Source organism: Phyllostomus hastatus, unplaced genomic scaffold, assembly GCF_019186645.2.
Source record: "Phyllostomus hastatus isolate PE091 unplaced genomic scaffold, TTU_PhHast_1.1 phas_scaffold_11, whole genome shotgun sequence".
In the NCBI taxonomy this organism is placed as follows: domain Eukaryota; kingdom Metazoa; phylum Chordata; class Mammalia; order Chiroptera; family Phyllostomidae; genus Phyllostomus; species Phyllostomus hastatus.
In genome coordinates, this window is record NW_025334005.1 from 7,924,312 (window position 1) to 7,933,851 (window position 9,540).

The 9,540-nt window shown below is 43.8% G+C and overlaps 1 protein-coding gene across 6 annotated transcripts; it reads right to left on the reverse strand.

Annotated features, from left to right (window-relative positions):
* On the reverse strand, positions 1–9,156 carry LOC123829405 (serine protease FAM111A-like). 6 transcript variants are annotated; one of them, XM_045855090.1, is made up of 7 exons: positions 8,824–8,930; positions 7,374–7,403; positions 6,715–6,799; positions 5,470–5,570; positions 4,827–4,944; positions 2,770–2,895; positions 1–1,915 (listed from the first exon to the last, which is right to left on the reverse strand). In XM_045855090.1, exons 5-7 carry the CDS (start codon positions 4,905–4,907, stop codon positions 95–97), a joined length of 2,028 nt encoding a protein of 675 aa, XP_045711046.1. In that variant the 5' UTR covers positions 4,908–4,944; positions 5,470–5,570; positions 6,715–6,799; positions 7,374–7,403; positions 8,824–8,930; the 3' UTR covers positions 1–94. The 6 variants fall into 6 exon arrangements, with proteins under 6 accessions (XP_045711046.1, XP_045711047.1, XP_045711045.1 ...); XM_045855091.1 differs by lacking the exon at positions 6,715–6,799 and adding an exon at positions 6,287–6,371 and having other exon boundaries at positions 8,824–8,881; XM_045855089.1 differs by lacking the exon at positions 6,715–6,799 and having other exon boundaries at positions 8,824–8,932.
* Positions 9,157–9,540: the final 384 nt, after the last annotated feature.

The following is a 9,540-nucleotide window of genomic DNA, read 5'->3' on the forward strand; positions in this document are numbered from 1 at the left end:
TTTAAATTTACAAAACTATCATCACAGCCTGTCGAATAACATTTCTATAGCTAATTTCCTGACAGCTTGGAAATAGATGGAATTCTCACTGTCCTCAATCCTCATCACTCACCATTTCTACCTCTTGCTGAGTTATGCATGTACGTTCATACCAGGCTCTATGCTTTTGTTTAATATCATGGAGGATGGATTCCATAGTAGGGCCAAACTCAATGATACTGGAAAATTCAGAATGGTAGTAATTACGGAAGCCAGCACTGTGCATGGCCACCAATGAACCGTATGAATCAAATACTGGCGAACCAGATGACCCAAAGTAAAAACTGGTGTCATAGGTAATCACATCAGTTCTGGGAGCCATTTCCTCGAAACTTCTTTGAGTGAGCATACGGATGAACTCCATATGCTCATCGAAACCCTGCATATGCTCATTGGAATCCTGAGGCGGAAGATGTTGCTGATATTTTTCTACTCGCTGGCTCTGAGGGACTATAGCACAACCATCAATAGACTTTGCCTCTCTATCTGGATGGCCAATAATATATATCAACCCACTAAGGGGCACAGGACCAATTCCATTATAAAGTCCCGAAGGTACTGGTCGTCCATTTTCCTTCAGTTCCAGAACAGCATAATCAAGAGATTCATCAGATATCTCAAACCAAGGTTTGACAAAAAAGTAGTCCCCTCTTTCTTGGCTGTCTTCGTAACCAAATGTCACCCTCACGCATTGGCCAATTATGTCTGCCCACTTGCTTGGCTCTATTCCTTTTCCCACAATGTCATGGATTACATGCCAACAAGTGAAAATGAACAACCCTCTAAAAACAAAGCAGGTGGCACAACCCCGAATTCCATTGTTGTCCCATGACAAGTACCCAACTGAGTCACTGAGACGAGAAAGAAGTTTGGTGATTTTAACCAGAGTAGCGTTTTTTGTCAGTTTCCCAAAGTATGTTTTATGAGCAAGATATAATTTCTTCCCCTGTCTATTTTTAATCTTTTGCTTGAGGGTTTCTATAATTTTTTCCATTTCTATTTTCAAACTAGGGTACTGGGCCACACTTTCTCCTTTCAACACAGAGGTGTTTCTTTCCTCCAACTCAGGATTCTGAGTGGTTGTCAAATCACAATTCTGAGTGGTTGCCACACCACAATTCTGAGTGGTTGCCAAATCACGGCTCTGAGTGGCTGCTGCCCTAGACGCCCTCCTTTTCTCAACCTCAACCTGGAAGAGCTTGCCCTCTAGGTCATCAACGCACTGTGTGTTTTCTACAACGGAGTCCAGGTTTAAAATGAGTCTCCAATCATCGTTCTCCAGAAAGGAAAAAAATCTGCCATCCTTGCACACAGCTTCCTTGATGGTTTCTCCTTTGAAAGCATAGACACAGAGTCTGACCCCTTCTTTGTGAAGTTCCCCGCGTTTGACAATCTTTTTCCTTGTCTTTCCAATTGGGTTGATAAAGAATTTGACACAGTCAGTAGATGCCTTGTCATGCCGACCAAATATCTGGTTCTCTTCATTCTGCTCACTTTTATTCTGGGCAAATGTAATTACCAGGTGGCAATTTTCAGGCAAACAACTGAGGGGCATTCCAAGGTTTAGGTAGCCTTCAATCCCTTCCATGCCCTGCACCAGCATCTCTTTGCCTTGCTGAGTTTCCCTCTCTTCTTTGACAGCCTTAACAGTGTCAAGTGCAGTGGATAAGCTATCCCTCTCGTTACCTATGACCATGTGTTTCATTTTTTTGTTTCTCCTGTGGTGTACATCCAAGGTGATGTAAAATACCTTATTTGTGGATATAACCTGGCCTTTGGGTCCTTGAACCTGCATATTATTCATATCTTGTGGGCTTCTCCTGGAGCCGTTCTTCATTTGAGCAACACTGGAATTACCCTGTTGTTCTTTATTGACCTAAAAGGAAACGTTAAAGACGGTAAATAAATTAATGCAACTAGAAAATTTCAGCCCTGGGTGGTGTAGCTCAGTGGATTGAGCGTGGGGTGTGAACCAAAGTGTCGCAGGTTCGATTCCCAGTCAGGGTACATACCTGGGTTGCAGGCCATGACCCCCAGCAACTGCACATTGATGTTTCTCTCTCTTTCTCTCTATCTCCCTCCCTTCCCTCTCTAAAAATAAATAAAATTTTAAAAAAAAGAAAATTTCTATAGGAAACTCAGAACTAATCTGCAAAACCCCAATGAATAGAATTAAATCAGAGTTTGAGTTGAGAGACAAAATATAATGTGAGTTTCCTGTCCCATCAGTTAGATTAGCTTTTAATACTGCTACACTTGTACATTTTTATGAGAAAGAAGAGGAAAAGCAACTGTTTTGTAGGTGCATCAAAATAGAGATGCTTAAAAGTCTGCCAGTTCTAAGTTCTCACAGTGTTCTGTCAGGTATTGTTTATTAGTTTCAGCTGTACAATTTTTACTATTTGTGACCACAATGATGGGTTGCACCAAAAATTGTTCTTAAAACACCAAAATCAGCGATAATAAAGTACCATAACTTTTACTTTAAAAATGTAATTTGCCAGGCGGCAATTTTCAGGCAAGCAACTGAGGGGCATCCCAAGGTTTAGGTAGCCTTCAATTCCTTCCATGCCCTGCAGCAGCATCTCTTTGCCTTGCTGAGTTTCCCTCTTTTTTGACAACCTGAAGAGTGCCCAGTGCTGTTGATAAGGTATGCCTCTCATTACATGTGATCTGATATTTCATTTTTTTGTTTCTCTTGTGAGGTACATCTAAGGTAATGTAAAATACCTTATTTTGGGATATAGCCTGGTCTTTTCGTCCTTGAGCCTGGGTATTAGTTATATCTTTTGGGCTTCTCCTGGTGCCATTCTTCATTTGAGGAACACTGGAATTATCCTGTTGTTCTTTATTGACCTAAAAAGAAATATTAAAGACAGTAAATCAATTAATGCAACTCGAAAATTTCTATAGGAAACTCAGAACCAATCTGCAAAACCCCAATGAATAGAATTAAATCAGAGTTTGAGTTGAGAGACAAAATATAATGTGAGTTTCCTGTCCCATCAGTTAGATAAGCTTTTAATACTGCTAGACTTGTACATCTTTATGAGAAACAAGAGGGAAAGCAATTGTTTTGTATGTGCATCAAAAACAGAGATGCTTAAAAGTCTGCCAGTTCTCAGTGTTCTCCCAGGTCTTGTTTACTAGTAGCAGCTGCACGATTTTTACTATTTCTGACCACAGTGGTGGGTTACACCAAAAATTGTGACACTCAAATTGTGAACTCAAAGAACTCAAATTATTTCCCCCATTATATCAATTAATTCCAAACTCCTATGAAATGAGGAGCAACAAATGTGGCCTTTCTGTCCTTTTAATGGAGAAACTGAGGTACAGAAAGTTTCTCCTGTAAGTGCCTTTCTTAGGGTTACATAACAACCAGGTAATGACGTGAGTATGAGAACTCCAATACAGTCCAACATTTTTTGCCATTTCGTAAATTCCTGTCTTTATAGGGCATTGTCTTAAAAACCAGGGCTGGGGGATGGGAGAGGAATTACATGAGGAGGATTAGTTAAATGGCAAAAATTCAATAAACAATTAAGAGCATCTGATTCCTACGTCCAAAAGATACATTTTTGCCAAGTCAGAGTCATCATGGCATGGGTGGTGAGAGATGCCACTTGCTGGTAAGGGGAATAACAACGCCAGGGTTGTTGTAAAGATTGAGTGTCACCTCATGTGTGACAATGCCTAGCACCATGATCAGCACATTAGTAGGTTAACTTTTATTTTCCTTCTTTGTAATGGTACTAATACTCTAGATACAGGAGAAGAAACATAAGGTAATGTACGTTTATTCCGGACACACATCCACACTCGCAAAGGGCATCCTCTTCAGCCTATTGCTGCTACAAACATCCTTGTCATATGGCCCTGCAGAACACTCTGAGGGACTTCCGACTCTTCCAAGGATTCTGGGGAAGATACAGACACTTCCTAAAAGGGGACCTGGAATCGGTTCTCCATGATACTGGCTTGCACTGCCATGCAGTGGGACAGGGAAAAGCAGAACTAGGCTTGGCTGGGCTTTTCTTCCTACTTGGATGTTCTAATTAGAATCAGAACAAAACTTAAAGGGTTCTTAAGTTGCATTCTCAGTTGCTCATCATCTCTCAGCCTTTCTTTTTCTTAATAAACACAAGGAGCGTTTTAGACTCAGGACGGGATTCCATGGTTCGATGTAACAACAGAGCCCAGTTAGTAGAAAGCACCCTCACTGAAGGTCAGCAAACTTAACTCCAAGTCTCCATCCCACTATGGCCTTAAGAACAAATCACTTCTCTCCTATCTTTATAAACCAAATTAAGGATGAGAAAATCTTGCCTGCCTGCCTAATAAGCTTATACCAAGAATAAATATGTTAAAAATTGTTTCATAAATTGTAGAGCCTTACACAATTGTATCGTCATTATCAAATAGATCAGCCACATTTGCAAGGTATTGTATAGAGTGTCAAGCTATGAAATAACTTTAATTTTGTTTTCACCCCATATTTTACTGTACATTATATCTGATTTTTTGTTGTTGTTTGGGAAGTGTTACAATAGGTTTTTGTTAAAGGCTGATTTGCTATGGCTAGGATTTTTATTAAAACTCCTCCTCACCACTACCCATGAAAACGGAAAGAATAAACATGAACCAGAAAGGTTTTAACTTTTATGTAGTATCCACTTCATTCAATGAGATAATTTCTGGACAGGAGGATTATGCAGCCCAGTGTCAAGGATGGCTAAGTCTAGTATTTATACATTCTGTAAACACTATTTACAAAGATATTGTACCTGAGGAAAATAGTCCTCAATTTTCATATTTCTCTTTGTATCCAAGGAGACCTTCTGTGACCTGCGTTTCTGACAGCTCATGATGGCTTGAAGATGAGTGGGCAGTTCAGCTGAAACACTAAAAAGGTTCAAGTTAGAGCAGTATCTTCGCAGCTACCATTCACTGTACAGAGGATAAGATTAACGGGGACCCCATGTCCCACCTTTCCCTTCAGCTCCAGCCATGCCCTCCTCAGAGATGTTAACCTATCAAGTAGACAGTTTATCCACCAACTCTAATCACTTCCATAATAAAAGCTCCCCATGATGGGGAACTATACTGGGTACGATACAAAAATTATCTCTAATTGCCAATTCCCACAGATACCAGGCAAAATAGGTACACCTGCTTTTGCAGGTGGGGAAAGTACAACTCAGAGAAGGCAGGTGAGCTCTTCATGGCCAGAGTGACATGGCAGAGATGGAATTCAAGGGAAGGCATAAATACCCTTCAGGAGGGTTTGCTGTTGGAGAATTAAAAAGTGTGTTCTGGTTCCACTGATATTAAATTATGGCCTCCACTTAAGTTGGAGATGACACGAGGATGGTATAATTGCAGGGAAATGAACAGCAAAAAAACAACATAGGGATAAAGTCAACTTACAATGGGAGTTTGACTGGGAAGATAGGAACGTTAGTTGCTGCTTTAGATTTTTTGTTTGTTTAAAGAGGTATATTCCCTTCTGTATTTTTCCTGATGTCCCCCTAGAGGACAATGAACAATGAAGCAAAAGAGTGAAATCTTCACCAGTGGCAAACACGCTAGAATGAAGACAGCAACCTCCTGTCTTCGGTATCTCAACATGTAATGCATGCCTGTCTTGTGGCAAGCCCTCAATAAAGACACACTTAAAAAGATACAGTCAATGAATGAATGGCATATGCATATGGTGCACTATGCCCTGTTCCACATGCTTTTCATAAACTACCTTGTATAATTCTTACAACCCTGTGAGGTAGGTGTGATTAGTCTCATTTTATTAGGAAAGAACTTGAACACCCAGAGACGTTAAGGTATTTACAGGTACTCAAGGTCACAAAGCCCAGAGAGTATACTTTTAATGAGTTTTTATTATGGGGAAAAAAAGACAGAGAGAGAGAAAGAGAGTAACATAATGAGCCTACATGTACCTATCACATAGGAACAATAATTGCTAGTTTTTTTGCAAATCTGCATCATATTTTTATGTTACTAGATTATTTTACTGTTAGAACTATCATGACATTTTAACCCTAATAAACACTTTCTAGCTCTAAAAATTTTGGACTTTTTCTTACATAATCACAATGCTAATTTATTCAGATAAGATCTAATTGAGATGTAGAAGTTGTCTTTATTATATATCTCTTAAGTTATTTTTGTTCTAGGAAAAGAAGTGATTCATTGAAAAGAACAGAAAAGTTGTTAGCAGACAGTTTACCTCCTGGTTTGCCTCTTCGTGTTGTTGCTTAATTTATGCTCAGCCCCTGTAGTTCTTGTCAAGTAGAACTTACCTAAAGATTATGCTTTAAAGAAGATTTGGTACATGTACACAGTGAAATATTACTTAGCTGTAAAAAGAATGAAATCTTACCATTTGTGACAATATGGATGGACCTAGATAGTATTATGCTAAGTGAAATAAGAGAGTCAGAGAAAGGCAAATACCATATAATTTCACTTATGTGTGGAATCTAAAGAACAAAATAAATGGAGAAAACAGAGACAGACTCATAAATACATAGAACCAACTGACTGATGGTGCTGGATGAAAAGGTGAAGGGATTAAGAAGTACAATTGGTAGTTACAAAATACCCACAGAGACATAAAGTAAAGAATAGGGAACATAGCCAATAATATTGATATACCTGTGTATGGTGGCAGGTGAGTACTAGATTTATTGGGGGGACTACTTTGTAAAGTAAATGATTGTCTATCTACTGTGCTGTGCACCTGCAAATGACACAAAATGATATTGAATGTAAGCAGTTAATTGAAAAAATTAAAAAGCACAAATAACCAGCTTCAAGCTTAGCTATTTGTTAATTACACTAATAAATACCATTTTAAAATTTGAGGCAACAACAAATCAATGCAGACTATGCTGCCTCTCTTCACCGTTCCACTGTGCAGCGGGAGCCCTGGCTTCATCACTTACTGGCAATGAGCTTCTCAGGAAGCTCACCTCAGCCTCTCTCAGCCTTAGTTTCCTGTTTGTACCCTGAGGCAATGGTTCTACAGGAGAAAATGAATATGGAAGTGCTACATCGTTGTTAATTTTTTAAGTCCACCTGGCTTCAAATTTCAGATTAGCATTTACTAGCTGCTTGACCTTGGGCATATTAATTAATACTGTCCCTTACTCTCCACTCCTCTAAGGTGGAAACAGTGATGAGCTCAGCCTCCACTGTTGTGAAGATTAAAGAATATAATGACTGGAAAGTCATTGGAACAGTGCCTGGCACAGCACAGGTTGCCCAGTAAATATTACTATGGTTAGTATTATTATTATCATCAATATACTTACCACAGGGAGACTTTGCAAACAGCAGAGACCCTGGGAAAACAAAAGTGAGATATCTATAATAGAGGAGATGGGTCATGTTGCATAAGGTCCTTGAAGGCAGGAACTTATTGGCCCCAAACTGAGAGAATGTGGGATTTCACTGTGTCTGCTGCCACTGACTCATCTCATGGAATTGAGAAAAGACCTAGGTGCTTTAGGAGTGATTAGTACACATGGACCAGAAAAAGAAATATATAGTGGGCAAGAACAATTGTGAGTTTTGCCCTCCATTGGAATGAACCAGAGCAATCACAGTGGAGAGGGGCAGAAGGTGGAGAAAATACCCCACATCACTTCCCCAACATGGTTTTCGGTATCCAGACTGAACCGTGCTATGTCAAAGTGTGAAGTGTCCTAAGCTATCCAAGTCCAAGCCCAGCATTATGGTTGGAGAAGTGAAGGTTGTGCTGACCTAAAGGGCTGGCCCTATGTCCTCCACTGAAGGGAAATATACAGCCTGTCCTTGGTCCATTTCCAGCCCCAGCAAGAGCTTCCCCTTAAGTCTCATCTCCCCCTTCATCTCTTCTCTCTCTCTCTCTCTCTCTCTCTCTCTCTCTCTCTCTCTCTCTCTCTCTCTCTCTCTCTCTCTCTCTCTGTGATCCCTCCCCACTACTTCCCTCTCCATCTGGCTCTTCCTCAGTCTGCACTCTTCTCCCTCCTTCCCACCCACCCCTGCCTCTGTCTTCCCCTTCTGCTCCACTCTCCCCTACTTCCCGGCCCTGCCCTAACCACGCTCCATTCCCACTCTTCTCTCTGCTCTGGCCTGGCCTGCTAGACCTGAGCTAGGTTGTAGAGGGCACATATGCCATCCCGGCTGACCCTAGGCCTCCATCAAGCCCACCACCACGCTCTCAGGCCCCCACCCCACCCACCCGACTCCGTCCCAGTACATAGCGCCTGACAAGAAGTAGCCACTGAAATACAACCTGTGCAGTCTTGGGCAGGCAGCTGGGCAGTGCTGCCCGACACAGCCCACAGGAGGGAGGCCCCAGGTCCTTCTTCTCCCAGTCCTGCAGGCTGCTGAGCACCCGCCCCCAACCAGCACGTGCACTCTAATCCAGAGCCAACCCGAGGTCGGTTCTTGTTGGAGCTGCACAGGAGAGAGCCACCAAGTTAGCTCCGACTAGCTGGGCAGGCAGCGGGTGGGACTGAGAGTTGCAAAGCTTTCCCGTCTCTGGGTAACCCGTCTGCTGGTAGCACGGTTATTTTCGCGTTCATTTCTACAGGGCTCTTCCACGGTTAGCAGCGGCCTAGACGGTCTGCAAGCGTCTTGATCTTTAGAGGCAGGGAGCCTGAAGGGGGTTCCCATAATGGGAAGCTGCCTCCCCCTCCGTCCCCCCAACCCCCAAACCTCCACGCCAATCCCCCCTAAGAGCTCCGGGTCCGACTCAACTGCAGGAGAAGCACTCACAGAAGCGGAGAATCTGCCCCAACCGTGCCGGTGGTCGCCGTCCTGGGAGTGGCAGGAGCTTTAGAGATGGCGCTCAGCGGGCTGTCCCGTGAACCTACCGCCCAGCCAGAAGTGGAAAATCCCGCGCTCCGGACCTGATACCGCTTCTGGCCAATAGTTGTCGAGGTAGCCGCCGCCAGGAGCGTGGCAGGGAAGGACTGGCGGGCTGGGGAGTTGGGAGGCGGGGTTCGGACAGTCTCGCTGTCTCCCACCCCATCCGCTGGTTCCCACAGTCGGTCCTCAGCCGGCATCCACCTTCCCGGGCAAACTTCGAGCAGTCGTGACCCTCCAACCCCTCTCTGCCCAGCCGGATCCGCTTCCGCTGTCCGAGGAGCTGAGCGGGGTTCGGGGAGGGGGGGGCGGGGCGGGGAGTGTGGGAGGAGTCGGACGTTTTGCGCTTTTCCCCAGCGCTGGTTCACCGAACTGGAGAGTCGCGCGGGGAGTCTGGAGAGGCGGGGCGCACGGCCAGTCCCCGCCGCCCCCGGTGCTTCGTGCGCGGCGGTCGCTGCCCTTCAGCCGCTGCGGGGTGGGCAACGGCTGTGGGACCAGCATCCTGGCCGGACCTGGTTGCCGCTGTGGAGCTCTGTGTACAGAGACCTCCTAGAGGCTGTGTCCAGGATCCCCCGGGTGCTGTCTTCTCCGTGCGGTTCACCCGCTTCCAGGGGTCAAATGGCCCCA

Excerpts from the sequence above, each read along its gene's own strand:
- LOC123829405 (XM_045855087.1), bottom strand. The coding sequence starts at position 9,113 with ATGCCGGCTGAGGACCGACTGTGGGAACCAGCGGATGGGGTGGGAGAC. Across the intron at positions 7,404-8,823 it reads GGGGCAGATTCTCCGCTTCT|GGTCTCTGCTGTTTGCAAAG; the intron begins GTGAGTGCTTCT and ends TTGTTTTCCCAG. Across the intron at positions 2,896-4,826 it reads TTGAGGACTATTTTCCTCAG|GTCAATAAAGAACAACAGGA; the intron begins GTACAATATCTT and ends ATTTCTTTTTAG.